Source organism: Eublepharis macularius, chromosome 5 (genome assembly GCF_028583425.1).
Source record: "Eublepharis macularius isolate TG4126 chromosome 5, MPM_Emac_v1.0, whole genome shotgun sequence".
NCBI lineage: Eukaryota > Metazoa > Chordata > Lepidosauria > Squamata > Eublepharidae > Eublepharis > Eublepharis macularius.
In genome coordinates, this window is record NC_072794.1 from 31,030,475 (window position 1) to 31,047,057 (window position 16,583).

The window sequence follows — 16,583 nt, forward strand, 5'->3', positions numbered from 1 at the left end:
CTGTAAGTGTATTTCTTCTGATCTGTAATTGAAGCAGGTATTATTTAATCCCCCATGACAGAGGGACTCACTGAGCTGCAACCAGTTGGCAGAAAAATCACATGATCAATCTTTCGACAGGAAGAGGAGGAGCCAGAGTTTCTGAACCTACCTGTGCTAAAAAGGAATCCCCTCCACTGCTGAATGGTTTTGCCTTACTGTCCTGCTCCTCTTTAGTGTGGGAATGTTGTATGCTTGCTCTCTGTGCTTGGACACTAGGAGCAGGTGCTTTCCGTAAGCACTGGTACACCAGAGAGCCCTGCCCTCCCGCTGAAGAACACTGGACTACCTGCACTGTCATTAGTCTCATTGCTTAATCAAAATATAGTAGAGCGAGGTCTGCTTCCTATTTTCACCTGCAAATCCTGTACCCGATGAGTCTTTCCCTACAGCCTGGTCTAGATTCCCAGTTTAATGTTTCCTGGACTGTTACATTCTGCTTGCAGCTACTAATGGCTTCCCATCTATTTGGGATCAATTGCAGGAGACTTCCTAAGCCTCTCATAAATATGGCCAGTCCACGTGTCTCCCGTGTATGTGTATGGCCATGAACCGTCCATACAGAACAAGGCGACTAAATAAAAGTAGATTACAGACCACCACTACATCACAGAAACAGGGTATGGTGATATTTGTTTTTAAAAGCAATATGTTAACAGATATATATTCATATACTAAGGCTTACATTTTCTAGAGGTTTTCTGAAGATAGAGGGATTTGCAGTAGTGGAGCACAATTTGCTTCCTTTCCTCTCCTGCAGGAGCCTAAACTGCCCCCCATCAAATCTTGTTCCTGGGGGTCCCCTGTGCCTTAGTAACAAGACCTTGGGGGGCATTTCAGGCTGCTGTTGGAAGGGGAAGGCAAGAAAGAAACATTCCACAAGCATAAAGCTCTCTGCCCAAAGGAAAACCTCCGGAGAATCTTAGCCAAATGCTGGAGTGAAGCATCAAAAGTATACTTTAAATTCCCCTGTTTTTCTCTGGCTAGCAAAAGTAGTACCAAGTTTGCAGATCTTAACAGTGTTTTTCATAGACCACGGCAATACAGCCCGGAAAACCCCCAACAACCATCGTTCTCCGGCCGTGAAAGCCTTCGACAATACAGTGTTTTTCATACTTTGTTTGACTTTTCTGGAAGGGAAGAGTTTGACAGCAGTGGAGCAATAATGGAAAATAACATTTACTATCTAGACATTAAAGGTATTGAAGACATTACTAGGTACGAAACAGAGCAGAGTTTGGAACCTGAAAAACTGCAGCTCTAAAGGTTGCATCCACTTATACCAGCAGTTGGGGAGTTTGCACAAACCCGTTGCCTACTTTTTGTGAGACGAAGAGGGTACCAGCTAGCTAGTACTACTGAACTGTAGGATGTAGCAGGAACAGAGATAATACATTTGATCTTGCCAAGGCTATGTATTTAGTTTTATTGCTGGTATGTGGTATAATACTAAATTCTGCCTATTTTGTTGTTCGTCATGATCTTGGACTATAAGAGCAACATACTTGTTTTTGTTTAGAAAACGAGATGTGAGGCCGAACTACTTGGAAGGGCAATTTGGCTCCCTCCCTATTTAATCTCTTTTCAAACATACTCTAGTATATCCCCTCCAAATTAAACTGCAGCCCTTCCTCTTCCAGCCTGGCATTCAGTCTCTCCTTCGTTTCTCTTCCAACCTCCTGCGTTCTCTTTTTCCTCTTGTTTTAAAACTCATTCTCTGGAAATGGCTCTCATCGGAATTCCTAGGGGCCATTTCTCCACCAGTTCTGACTTCTTCTTGGACGTTGCATCCAAAGCAGGAGACAGTAAAGTACTATCAGCCATCCAGCCTGTCTCAGTTTGTTCCCACAATGTTCTCTGCTCCTAACTCTCCTCTCGTTTCTCTGACCTCTTTGGAACTTCTTTTTCTCTTTTGCTCTCCGCAGACCTTGATCCGGGACATCCTGTTTTTGTCTCTATATGATCTCTCTCAACTTGGTCCTTGCTCCTTACTGCTGCCCTTATGCTGATGACAGTGAAATCTATTTTTCTACCCTCGTCCTCTTGCCATCCCATGCCTCTCTCTTAGCATTTCCTTCTCTTGTTTCACATTTGGAACAGTTTTGGTTCCTCTTGGAGAGAATGTTCTTCTGTCTCTGAGCTGTTGGATCTCATTTTGCGGGCTGATTGCAGATTCCTCCTCTTCCTTCTGCCCCTGCATCCATGTGGCAAACCTGCCACTTCACCATGACTGTAAAATGTTACGATTTCTCCAAGCCATAACAAATGCCTATTTGATTAGCTAAGAGTGGTATCTCCCAGTTTCAGTCATCGCTGAAGCGACAGACCCTCAAAGGCAGAGACAGATCAACTGCTGTCCACATTAATTGGCTAAATGATACCACTTCAGAATGGGTGTTGCTCCAGCAGAGCTGCTGTAGCACAGTGGTTGGGCTGTGAGTCAGAACTCTGCTGGCTGGAATCCCACTACTGCCACAAGCTCAGCAGGTGGCCTTGAGTAAGCCACTCCTCTCAGCCTCAGCTCCCCAGCTGTATTATTATATTGGAACTGCTGTGGGACTTCCTCTCAACTACTACACACTCTGCTCTGTATGCCGTTCTGAGTGCATGGGGTTTTAAACTGAGGTTTCATTTAGTTAGTTGGGGTAATAGTCACACTACTGGCAACCTCTGTGCATTTGATTCCTTTTTAAAGCCATCTAAGCCTCTGGACATAATTGCAGCATGTTGTATTAAATTCCGTATCATGAATTAGTTCTTTGCTTCCTGAATCTACTGCCTATCACCTTTATTGGGTTTCATTGGAAAGGAAGAAAAATTTCTCCACTTCCTCAGTACTGTGCATAATTTTATAAAACACCATGTCACATAGCTATCTGCGGTATTTAATTCAATATGACTTCCCTCTCCCCCAGGTCTGCTATCAAAGGTAGGGGGGTAATTTTACATTTGCATACAAGTTACAGTTATGTCAAGTAAATTTTTTTTTGCATAACATTTTTAGGAGATTGTCATACATTTGGGGTTGTTTTTCAGTTGAGTAAATGTAGATATGATAAGCCCCTCTTGGTCATAGTTTTCTTTCCCCAAAGCCCAAATGTTCTTTCATTGGGGAAGTGCATCTGGCAGCAGCTCTCCAGGGTCTCGGGTAGAAGTCTTTCATATCTTTTAACTGCAGCTGTCAGGTATTGAACCTGAAACCGTCTGCATGCCAAGCAGAGGCATCCCCACTGCGCCACAGCCCTTCCCCATTGCTCTCAAGCCAAGTGTAATTACTTGCTGGCAACTAAGTCATGATGCCAAAAGATATTCCAGCCAGTTCAACTGGTCTCAGGATGAGCATTACAGTGTGATGGAGATGCACAGCATCTCATCGTAGCTTGGAAGCTGCAGTGTCTGAAAGACAGGTTGTGCAGTGTATGGAGCATAGCATGTTGACAGGCAAGCATTTATGAACATGTGTGTGCGAGACAAGATTGCTCACATTATCACTTGGCCATTGAATGATTAGAAATTGTAGGGAGGGAGCTGCACTCTGGGAAATTACACGTGTAGCAACTCGCATCAACATTTTTACAAGGTATAACTCAAACAGGGACAAAATTGGGATATGGGTATATAGCAAGGATGGAGAGCATAATCCAGGTACTTCAGGCCCCCTTTCTGCTTGTTAAAAAAATCATAATGAATTCTGGAAGACAATAAGTGTTAATAACTTCTTTAAGGGCCTCTTCAGGATTCTCTGAACAGGAAGGAGTAATCTTGAGTGGAATGTTCTGGAATATTTTTGATGATAGAAAATCCATAGGAAACAAGCAGTAGCTGAAGAGTGCCTGTTTCTCTCAGCAAATATAAGGCAGAAGTTATGAAAAGCATATAATAGTCAAGTGCTACCTCAAGCATCAGCTTGTGTGGGTGTCCATTGCTAAAAAATGTTAATGTCTGAAACATCTGCTATTTTCTCTGTGCAAATTACACAATTGCAGAGGATTTGGAGGGGTGGGTGTCAGGAACTCACCCTCATATTTTGCAGGGCAATAAATTTGGAGAAAAAGGCAGGAGACATGATGCCTTTAGGCTCTACTAAGTATGCATAGATGGCCTTCCAAAAAGCAAAATATGTATTTATGAAATAAACTAGCTTGATACTCGTGCTTTGCTATGTTATTTAACTACTTCAAATCCAGTTATAATACTTATGGGAATGTAACATTTTTTGGTTTGTGGTGTTTGGTTTTTTTGAAGGGAAGACTGAGAGGTCCATACTGTTTAGAATGTTGGGAGTGAGGATCAATCAGGCCTCACACGCAAATGATCTCTGTGTTCCAACTGAGGTGTGGAATGTTGTGATCCCCAATCAGTCTGCATATGCAAATAACCTTGAAAAGCTGGCCCAGTCAGGGAAGAGTGGCCAAGCTGGCAGTGGGTGGTGGGGGTGCAAGATCTACAGAAACCTTTGTTGTTAATTTGCAGTTCTATTGGGGGGTGGGTGTTGTTTTTAACATCTGGATGTAAAGCTTAATTAAACATGGTGCTGGCTGAGGAAAAGAAAATCAACGGCACTATTTGCCCTTGGATGGCACTTCATGTAAACTGGGCTCCCACCCGTGAGAAGCAAGCTATCTGGGATTGATAGAATTCAATAAGCACGAATTTTACCACTGAGCCTTTCCCACATGGCATTGTCCCTAACTTCCCTTTGGTACAGGATGTCTGGCTAATTATACCTTTGTGTCAAGAACTGATATAGATACAGCCTCTTCTGGGGTGGGGGGAAGCTAGACAAATGGACAGTGATTATTTCACACATCTGGTGTTATTTATGAGAAGCAATATTCTCATCATTTACCAGAAAAACTGGTAGCAAAACAGTCTAACAGCATTCAAAGGCTGATTGGCACATTATAATGCATGTAGCAAGATGTGGGTGGGTGTGGACTTGAACACCCACCACTTCATTGTTCTTGGCAACAAAGTCCTGGAAGCAGCTCCACTTGTCACGCTTAGGTGGGGGTTTGCGGGCCTGTCAGTAAATGAATTATGATTCCTTGGAATTCTAGTGGACAGTTCTCAACATTTTATGCACATCTGCATATGGAGAGTATTATCTAGACAATTATATACATAGTATGCATTTGGTTAGGGCGCCCCCAGAAAGATTTGGGGTTATATTGTATATAGAGCAAGATAACCATCCTTTGGTTAGAGGGGCAATCTAATAGTCCCCCTGCTTTTCAGCTTTAGGATGAGTATGATTGTCAGGGAAATACCCAGAATTCGGAAATATGTTGGGGAGCGAGTGAGAAATTTTATTTAGATATTTATTCTCCACTGTTCTCCACAATGACAGCCAGTTTGGTGCAGTGGTTAAGAGTGGCAGGACTCTAATCTGGAGAACCAGGTTTGATTCCCCCACTCTTCCACCTGAAGCCAGCTGGGAGACCTTGGGTTAGTCGCAGCTTCTCAGAGCTCTCTCAGCCCCACCCATTTCGCAGGATTGTTGTGGGGATAATAATAACATACTTTGTAAACCTCTCTGAGTGGGTGTTAAGTTGTCCTGAAGGGCAGTATATAAATCAAATGGTATATAAATCGAATGTTATTATCTTAAAGCAGCTTACAACAAGGTTCTTCTCCATTTTGTCTGTATAACAACCATCCTGTAAGGTAGGTTAGACTGGAGGGAGAGTGACTAGAGTTGCCATCTCCAAGTTGGAAAATTCCTGGAGATTTGGAGGATGAAGCCTGGAGATGGCAGGATTTGGAGAGGGAAAGGACCTCAGCATGGTATAATGCCATAGAGTCCACCCTCCGAAGCAGCCATTTTCTCCGGGTGAACTGATCTTTGTGGCCTGGAGATCAGTTGTAATTCTGGGAGATCTCCACCCACCACCTGGAGGCTGGCAGCCCTAAGAGTGGCAGAAGTTCCATGGCTGAGTGGGGAGGTCATAGCTGGATCTCCAAGACCTTAGCCTGACACTGACTGCCACACCATGCTGACTTTGCATTTCATATCCCAGAACAGTTCCCATTCTCTGGAGGAAGCCATTCAAGCAGGAAAGACCCAGCCATGCGAACCCCAGGCTATTACAGAGCTATTAGATGACCACATTATGGCCAATGTTTATGTCATTTGCAATGCACATATGTAAGACTGGGTCCCTGATCATCCCAGAAAGTGAGCTTTGATTCAGCATCAGCAATATCCCCTGACCACCTTTCCCCTCAATTAGTCAAATAATACTACTTAGCATTCAATTCACACTAATGTTCAAAATGCATAAGAACGCAAGGAAAGCCCTGCTGGGCCTAACCAAGAGGTCATCTAATCCTGCATCATGTTTTCCACAGCGGCTGCCTACATAACTCCAGAAAGCAAGGCATCAGGTTTCTAAAGCCTCCCCCTGGTGCTGCTGTGGAGTAATCGGCATTTAGAGGTGAACTAACATTGGTGTTAATTTCATTTATTCGATTTTTTTGGCCGCTCTCCCTGTGGCAGGCTCAGAGCAGTTTAACAACCAGGTTAAAACACATTAAAACACATAGAACAGTTCATACAATGATAAAACTCAGATGGTGGTCCCCAAAATATGTCCTGCCCTATTAACGTTCAAGGGGTGGGAGGTGGAGAGAGCAACCAGTCTGATGGAAAGCTCGGAAGGGGAGCCCCACCCCAGACAGGAGGCTAAATGTTCCATTTAGGCAACATTACTAATAACCATTGATGAGCTTAATCTCTAGTGGTCGCCCTGATTTGTATGGTACAGGCTAGCCCAATCACGTCAGATCTCAAAAGCTAAGCAAGGTCAGCCCTGATTGGTATTTGGATGAGAGACCGCCCGGGAAGTCCAAGTTTGGTATGCAGAAGCAGGCAACAGCAAACCATCTCTGAACATCTCTTGCCCTGAAATCCCTATGGGTTCACCATAAATTGGCTGCGACTTGACCAAGCAGAAAAGCTGGGAGGGAAAGTGGCATGGTATAACCTGATCTTGTCAGATCTTGGAAGCAAAGCAGGAGAGGTTCTTGGATGGGGGCCTGTTACTGGAATGGGACTCCTTGTGAGTAAGAGGGGGGAATTAGTGGCAAGGAGGAAGCTATACAAGAGGGGTAACAAGCGAGATCACCAATTTTTACAGGGCCCCCTCCCCAAGGAAAGTGACGAGACTGGTGGTCTTGAATTAAAGAGTAATTTTATTAAAAGGGGAAAACTCATATACACACAAGAAATATCTCACAAACACACAAGATTCCTAGGAAAAGCTGTGGTAAAGGTGAAATAGATTTGAGGGATTTCGGGAGATAATTACTTGTCCGGGGAGTAGAGCAGTCCACGAAGGAAGAGGACTTCAAACGGTCAGCGTTCTCAACCAGGAGAGTCTTAGGGAAGGAGACCCTAAGGATACAGCACTTGGATCCAGGAAAGCATGCACAATTTGAATGGGGCAAAGCCCTGGTTCTTATAGGGCAAAACGTGTCCTAAGGCTGGGGAGCCTCCTCAGCCGTTGGGACAAAGACTGTAAAGGTCATCTGGGAATGACAAAGGTTTGATTGTTGTTGTTTGGTGCTACCAAGGTGTGACAAAAGAGTAAGATTGGGGTCTCTTGGTGTTTCACAAAGAAACGGTTGCTAATTAATGTCCCCGGAGCTGGGATACTGAGTTTAGACCTTGATTAAATGTTCCCAGAAGTATAGACTTATCAGAGCTGATTGATGGCCCTACGAACTTAGGGTGGGATCTCATCACGGAAAGAAAGGGGATCGAAATGTGGGGTTGTGACACAGTGAGACCCTTTCTTGTCACAACTGCACATCCGCAGCTTGAAGGGGCAGAAGTTAATCATGCCTGATCTTCGGCATTTGCATTCACATTCCATTCATGACTCACTCTCCCGAGTGGGACTCAGCAACACTTCGCTCAGCAGGCTGGAATTCCCCTAATGCAGATCAAACGGCATTAGATTCAAGGGGCTTGTGATTTTTATATCACAAGCAGCTTTTAAAATGGTGGAGACTGGGGTCAACTGCTCACAGGCCGCCAAGGAAGACTCTACAGAGGAAGTCAATGGCAAACCACCTGCCAGCCGAAAAGCTGAGAGGATCCAACATGTACTCATATTTATTTAGATATGTATGCCCCACTTTACTCTGTAGTGGGGCCCCAAGTGGTTTACAGCATCATTCTTCCCACCTCCATTTTTATCCTCAAAACAACCTTGTGAGGTAGGTTAGGCTGGCCCAAGGACACCCAGCAAGCTTCCATAGCACAGTGGGGTTTTGAACCTGTGTCTCCCAAATCCTAGTCCAACAATCCAACTACTATACTACACTGAGTAGTGTTTTAATAGACAGTGGTTTACCTAAGGCTGTCAGTAATACGTGGCTAAGGAAATAGCCCCCTTTTAACTGAACTAGAGCAAGTCCCAAATCAAGAATAGGCCAACTGGCCCTTGCCAACAGCTAAGCTGGAGCTTCACATTTAGGACCAAACCACATTTAATTAACTGAATTGTATTTTTGTGCATTTGAGTTGCTAAAAGATTGTCATTGCTATGTAACTTTTCTCAGTATAGTGGAGAGTAACAGTGTGATCCTATGCAAAGTTATTCCAGTATAAATCCAATGGAATCATCTGTTTACAATTGCACTAGAAGCTATCCTTACATTCTTTCCATGACACACGTACCTGGCCATTGCTGGAAACAAGATTTCAGACTTCGATGGAAGTGCAGTGTTATATAGCATCTCTTTAAAAAAAAGTAGTAGTTGAGATTTCCTCCCATCTCTTTCTTGTCAATCTTCTTTAGATTACAGGATAGTTCACCTTCCATGTATTGGATTAGTCTCAACCAGGGCTTTTTTTCAGCTGGAACGCGGTGGAAGGGAGTTCTGGAACCTCTTGAAAATGGTCACATGTCTGGTGTCCCCGCCCCCTGATCTCCAGACAGAGGGGAGTTCAGATTGCCCTCCACGCCGCCGAGCAACGCAGAGGGCAATCTCAACTCCCCTCTGTCTGGAGATCAGGGGGCACCAGCCATGTGACCATTTTCTCCGCGGGCAACCCACTGAGTTCCACCACCTCTTTTCCCAGAAAAAAAGCCCTGGTCTCAACATTATAAATAAGTGGCTCTGAGTTGCATTTGCTCTGATTTTTGTATGGAGGATGCAAGAACATGAAGATCTCTGTTGTTCTTTTTCTGAAGCGAGGTGTTGACATCTTAATAAAATATATTTTGGGGACTTTCCGCAGTTACATATTCAGAATGAAGAATCACACGTGCCTCTTATACTTCAGGAGGAGGGGGAAAAAACCTGCAAGAAACCAGCTGGACCAGAATCCCAGCACAACTGACCCCTCCCCTCAAATGTACAGGGCAGTCCTAGGCAGAATTAACACCCTTCTATCCCCACTGAGTTCAGCAGAGTGTTTAGGATTGCACCGGTATTCACACAGTTTAGCACACAAAGCACCGAGCTGCCTGCTCCACAGACGACACAATTTAAATGCACCTTTATTTATTTTGTGTGTGTTGAGGGTGAAGATTCCAAGAACGGACCCTGGCGTTGCCGTTCATCTTTTCAAACAAAACGTGGTGCTTTTTTAAAAGCTCGGGAAGATTCCAATTATTCTGTGCTGCTGTTGCTGGCACAGCGACCCTCTCCCGCACCTCCCTCAGCTCCCAGTCCTATAAAAAGCGAGGTCTTGGGAGCTCAGTTTTACAGAGAGCGGTGGGGAATGCCACTGGCACACCGTGCTCCGAGGCAAGCCTCTGCTTTCAAGGGAGGGCCTGTGTGGGTTTAAAAAGATACTGTCGAAGCCATGGAGGTGTTGCTGACCTGCCTGCTCTCTGTCTGGGTGGTGTGGGAAGCACTAGGTAGCACTGCCCATCTCCACAAGGAGAATAACCAGGATGGCAGGTGCATCTATTCCTTTACAGTCCCCAGTGTGGATGAAGCCAGCTGTCCTGGACAGGATGCAACAGTGAGTGCTATCCAGGCACTCCAGCAAGAGAGCAATGCCCAGAGAGTGGAATTGGAGTCTGCTAGAGCAAGGCTTGGCCTTCTGGAGAACCTGGTGGACCAGCTGCATGGAAGCCAAGTGGCGAGAGGTTCTTCTCTTTCTGTGATGGGGTTGCTTCGCAGAGAGGTGGAGAGCCTGAAGAGGGAACAAGCCCACAGAGACATCCAAGTCAGCAGGCTGGAGTCCACCATCAGCAGACTCCTCCAAGACAAATCTGGCTTAGAAGAGGTCAAGAGGCAGCTGGAGGAAGAGAAGAATGAGCTGGTGAGGAGGCTAGAGAGCAGCGTCCAGGAGGTGGCTCGGCTAAGAGCAAGCCACTGTACTGAGACCAGAGAAATACCCAGCAGAGATTCCCTTCAAGGTTCTGCAGAAGGTAGGCTATGTGTCCAGTGTCATGCAGACAACAGCAAGAGGTTCTGCCTTCTGTTTGGAGGCAAGAGAGGCTGCATGGTCAAGGGCTGTCAATGCATCCTACAACTTCATAACCGAGCCAAAAGAATATAAGAGGAGGTAAACAAAAAGGAAGGTTCTGAAGAGATTTTTTAAGGGATGGATGGATGGCAGGCAAGCAGGCAGACAGATCTTTATGAAGAGAGGTGTTACCTCTTTATAGAACTCTACAGTTAGAAAAGGACACTACAGTTGGTATAGTAGTTAGAGTGTCAGACTATGGAGACCCAGGTTTGAATCTCCATTCTGGCGTAGAAGATTGCTGGGTGACCTTGGACCAGGCACCCACTCTCAGCTTAACCCACCTCACAGGGTTGTTGTGAGGATAAAATAGAAGAGAGGAGAACAATGTATGTCTTTTTGAATCCTAATTGAGAAGAAAGGCGGAGTATAAATGAAGTAAAATAACATAAAATGGAAATAAAAACCACCATCACCACCATACTTCCTCCAAGATGTTTCAGTCCCCTGATTGTTTCATCATTTTGCAAATGTTTCTAGCTCTGGAGCGGCCTTTGTGAGATGAGGCAATTAGAATGGTGTAGCCTAAACATACCCCCCTCTTGGGTTTCTATAATGGCATTATGAATTGTTTGTTTTATTTTCAATTCCTTTCTTAATCACTCCTATACTTCCGTGGTCCTTGACCTTCTGGGCTGTTCCTGGAATAAATCAATTGCCGTGGTGGGCAAATGGCAATATCCGCTGTACAAAAATTGAACAGTGAGAAAACTCTTTTCTGCTGTCCCAGGCATTAATCCTTTCTTCTCCCCTCCTCTCTCTTTTGCTGAGGCTTCACTCAGCCTGCCATACAATAAACATCCTTCCCCCCCTTTTTTTCAAACGTTTTAAAAATTTTATTGCATGAATATACAATAAACATCCTTGAAGATTCCCCCAATGAATGGAATACAGGCAGCCCAGTGGAACAGCAAATTCAGCCTGTGATCTCTGCTGACAGTTCCAGTCACTGTCTCCTGCTGTGCTCTTTTAGACAGGCTGGTCCCATGAAGCAGCATGTGTCCCCCCCACCCCGCCCTTCAGAATGCAAACGAGGGCAAAATGTTTCAGGGAGGGGTCTGCCAAGGTTTGCTTCACACAGACCCACTGGCTCCAGGAAGGCCTTTTTAAAAATTTGTAACTTCCTCACCACATCCCCAGAAAGCAGAAATAGGGGGTGATGGAACACTGGAGCTGGGATCTCATGTCCGTTCAGGGAATATTTTTGGAATGGGATGTCTTGGCCGTGGAATGAGAGCACCATCGCTTTAGGACATGCTGATTGCAAAACTGTAAAATAACCACCAGGCTCAGCAGAATCCTGACCCGTCAATGCACAGTTTGAAGGACCAATCCTTCAGGGTCCTGGTAAATTCTCAGGTGGAATCGTATTTAAATTTTAAAAAATGGGTTGGTTGCATAGAAAAAGACTGACTTGGCTGAGTTTTTGGCTTTGGGGCCAGGATCAGGGAAACCACAGGCTTATTTTCCCTTTTCTTGTTTCTTTGTTCGATCCAAACGTAATACATTATGTGGGAGATCGATGATCAGATACCCAGATGTGCATCAAAAAGCAGCTGGGTGGCAAATATGGATTAGGGTTGCAGCACTGGGGAAGCCCATTCTGGGTTGCTTTAAGCTGGGCGGGGGGTGAGGGCAGAGAAGACAGATACTTGTACTGTGGGGATAATGATACTGGCCTACCTTGCAGGACTTACTGAGATAATGTATGCAAAATGCTTGGAACACTCTAAATAATTCTCATGGTTGTTATTTCTCCCATCATGGATACCATATTCACATGTTCATTCTCCAACCCTTGTTACAGTATCAAAGTGGGACACGGAGAGTCTGGACTACCAAGAGCTGAAATCAGAACTAACAGAGGTTCCTGCATCCCACCTTTTCCCAGAGCCCCCTTCGCCCAGCCTTCCTGGTACAGAAGCTGCAGTCACAGGTAGAGAGTAAGAGTGTCACTTCCTGCGGATTTCTCTCCTAGCTTTGTTTTACACAGAGTCAGCCAAACCCTTTCCTCCCAGCCCTTCACAGCCGTTTCAGCACTTGAAAAGGCACAGGGAGGGTGGATGGGGGAATAAGAGTGCCTTGTCCCACTGCACTTGGAACACTCACAACCTTTATAAAATTGCCTCTGTTAGGGTCAAAAATGGTGGTCCTTGTCGGACCTGGAAATGTCATCATGTCTAGTTTTGGCCTGGTTTGTTTCTCACTGCTATCTAAAGGTTATCCGGATTCCCCTTCCTCACTAACTTCCTCTCTATTGTAGTTCCTGCTTCCCAAGAGCAAAGAAGAAGCAAATGCTTTATTCACTAGCCTGCCCTTTCGCAAGTGCCAAATGATCCTGAAAAGTTTGCAACCTACCACATCCTATGTATTGTCGAAGGCTTTCACGGCCGGAGAACGATGGTTGTTGTGGGTTTTCCGGGCTGTATTGCCGTGGTCTTGGCATTGTAGTTCCTGACGTTTCGCCAGCAGTTACAGGATGACTCAGCTTAACCCCACCCCTCCTGAGTAGATATAAATGACCTGCCAACATCTTTTCCACACTGTGACACTGAGAGATCTCTGTCTTTTGGTGCTACACCTCTGAAGATGCCAGCCACAGCTGCTGGCGAAACGTCAGGAACTACAATGGCAAGACCACGGCAATACAGCCCGGAAAACCCACAACAACCAACTACCACATCCTGGTTGCTAAGGGAAGGAAGCAGTAAGAATTTAATTCCATCCTCTCAAGGTGCATCTCCACAGGTGGGCCTGATAAATAGCCATATAATCTACAGTATTCTTGGATCTGTAAGGATTCTGGAAAAATTCCTCCATTAATTTCAGTGATACAAAATGGAATCCTCACTTTTATGGCATCGAATAATAACATTGTCCTAATTTATCGACATTAGTTGTTACCAGGGCTTTTTTTCTGGGAAAAGAGGTGGTGGAACTCAGTGGTGCAACTCAGGACCACACAATGATGTCACTTTGGATCAGCTGGAACAGGGGAGGCGTTAACGTTGAAATCGCCCTCAGCAAAAATGGTCACATGGCTGGTGGCCCCGCCCCCTGATCTCTAGACAGAGGGGAGTTTAGATTGCCCTTTGCACCAGTGGCGTGGAGGGCAATCTAAACTCCCTTCTGTCTGGAGATCAGGGGGTGGGGCCACTGGCCATGTGACCATTTTCTAGAGGTGCCGGAACTCCGTTCCACCGTGTTCCAGCTGAAAAAAAAGCCCTGGTTTTTACCCAGACAAGCTAAGGTAACTCCAATGATTTGCACAGTCATGTCAAAAACATCATACATCTCATCCAAGACTTTCATAATTAAATTGGTACTTGACTAACCACCGCACTCTCATGTGTTTCCTGTTTCCTTCTCTTTTTACAAACAGATCCTGGCATTTCCCTTCTGCTCCCTCCTCATTCCCTCTGTATTTTCCTTCCTCTCTGATTCTTGTGCAGCAGTAACTCAATAATGAGCCTAATATACCACTAAATAGACAGTATCAAGCGCCAGCATTTCGCATGTGTTTCAGATTTGGAGCTCCACAGAGAAATTCCGGGTTGGCGTATCTAGAAAATCTGGCCGTAATTGTTAATCTGTTCCTCATCAAGAAGAGAGTTACACCAGAACATTTGATAGAAATAACTTACATTTAAGAACAGGAGAACTGATTTATGAATTCCTTAACCGAATTGTTTGCTTGTTTTACCAAAATCGATATCTGGTGAAAGCTGTTGGACTAGGACTGGGGCGACCCAGATTCAAATCCCTTCTTAACCATGAAGTTTATTAGGTGACTTTGGGCCAGACAGTCTCAGCCTAACATACTCCAGGTGGGATCAAAATGGACTAGGTGTGTCCACACAACTATACCGCAAATCCTCACACACACCAGGGCAAATTTACTCTGAATTTGAAAACTCAAATGTTAGGATTTTCCGAGACCCAGCTTCTGTACACACATCCAAAATCAGCATCAATTTCTCCCTTTTCACCAGCAGCACAGTTCAGCAGCAAGGAAGGCCCACAGTTAACAGACTGAGAGCCAAGCTACAAGAGATGAATTACACGAGGAGGAGCACGTGAAGGGAGTCGCAATGTTAGCCGGGAAGCTGAGTATTAAAAGAGATTGGAAGGCTTTGTTAACTTCCCCTCTCTACAGAGCCAGGGAGATCTCTGCTTAGAGGGTTTGTTAATTTCCTCTTTGCCTCCCAAAGGCTCTGTCAGTTTCACCTCTCCTTCTAAGAGGCAACAGGAAATAAACAAACCCTCTGAGGAGCCGTCTTTGCTGGCTCTGTAGAGAGGGGAAATTGACAAAGCCTTCAGATCGGTCTTTAAGAACTCAGCTTCCTGGCTAACATTGCGAATCCCTTCACATGCTCCTCTTTGTGTAATTTGTGTCTTGTAGCTTAGCTCTCAGTGCATGCTTTGTCTACAGAAGCTTTCATGTTCAGCCTTCTGCCCCCAGCATCTTTTATCTCTTTCAGAGGTTTTGGAAGAACACTGCCGGTCAGAGTAGATAGGTGAGCTATGGTTTGACTCCGTAGAAGGTAATTTCAGATACGTACTGTTGATTTGATTTCTGTTATAAGGATGACTCCACCACATTAAGGACAATCCCTTCCCTTGTCTTCTAGATTATAATCAGAACCTGAGCTTAGCTAAGGGCCTTTGGTCTAGGCTTAGACAGTTTACACAGGGGGTTTGAGGAAGAGCTACCCCTAAAAATTGGACAGAGTAACTGGCTTGTTTATTCTCTGAAACAGGATGTGGAATGTTGGTGTCAGTTGGTGAGCCTGTGACCTTCCGCAGGGCAGAGAACATTGCTGGTAAGTACGGTGTGTGGATGAGAGATCCAGAACCTGTGACTCCATATACCCACGAGACAACTTGGAGAGTTGACACCGTTGGCACAGATATCCGCCAGGTCTTTGAGTACGAGGATGCAGACCAGTTTATAAAGGGCTATCCTTCAAAAGTTCACGTGTTGCCTCGGTCCATGGAGAGCACTGGAGCTGTTGTTTATCGCGGCTTCCTATATTTCCAGCAACGCAAATCAAGAATATTGGCTAAGTATGACCTGAAGACTGAAGTTGTTGTAGTCCAAAAGGAGCTGCCCAATGTTGGCTACCATGGACAATTTCCCTACTCGTGGGGTGGATACACAGACATCGACCTAGCAGTTGATGAGATAGGGCTATGGGCAATTTACAGCACTGCAGCCGCCAAGGGGGCTATTGTGCTTTCTAAATTGGAACCGGAGACCCTGGAGATTGAACGGACCTGGGAGACCAACATACGCAAGCAGTCGGTAGCCAACTCCTTTATGATTTGCGGCTCCCTGTACACCATCAGCAGCTACTCGTCGCCTGCGGCTAGTGTGAATTTTGTTTACAATACCGACACAGGCACCAGTGCACCACTGAACATCCGCTTTGAGAACCGCTACGGATACAGCAGCATGGTGGACTACAACCCAGCAGAGAGAAAGCTCTTCACTTGGGACAACTTCAACATGGTCGCCTATGACATCAAACTTTCCAACATGTGACGAACTTGGGGGAGGCTGTGGGAGGATGTGACGTATCATCAGGGCCATCCACAACACACAGTACCCACCTCCCTCCCACTAATGAACATGTGGTGCCAATCACCAGGAAGTACTCTTGTGCAAGCCCTGGTGAAATGAACAGGACTTGTGCAAGAGCAGCAAGGTACTGCTAGGGTTTGTGTAGGAGACCTTACGTAAGTCAGCTCTGTGCAAAGCTCTCTCACTCACTCCATGGCTTTAAATGGTACCTGATGGCACCTACTGCAGCATAGGTAGGGATGGATTTGTGCATCGTTGTCTTTGCTAGGAGCTGAAGTGCTGACGTATTAGCAGTGCATTAGATAGAGCTTTCAGCGTCTCTTCTGTGCCCTTCTGTTGGGCTCAGCCTTTAAATAACTTGTTTACAAGATTTCGCTCAGCAATGGTCCATTGGTGTATTAAATAGGAAGGCAAGAGTAATATTCCAGATCACTTTTTTCCTATCTGCGATTTAATTTTATAAAAGCT

The 16,583-nt window shown here is 45.2% G+C and overlaps 1 protein-coding gene across 1 annotated transcript; it reads left to right on the top strand.

Moving 5' to 3' along the window:
- The first annotated feature begins 9,859 nt into the window (after window positions 1-9,859).
- Window positions 9,860-16,076, top strand: MYOC (myocilin). The gene is made up of 3 exons (XM_054981575.1): window positions 9,860-10,433; window positions 12,339-12,467; window positions 15,292-16,076. Exons 1-3 carry the CDS (start codon window positions 9,860-9,862, stop codon window positions 16,074-16,076), a joined length of 1,488 nt encoding a protein of 495 aa, XP_054837550.1.
- Window positions 16,077-16,583: the final 507 nt, after the last annotated feature.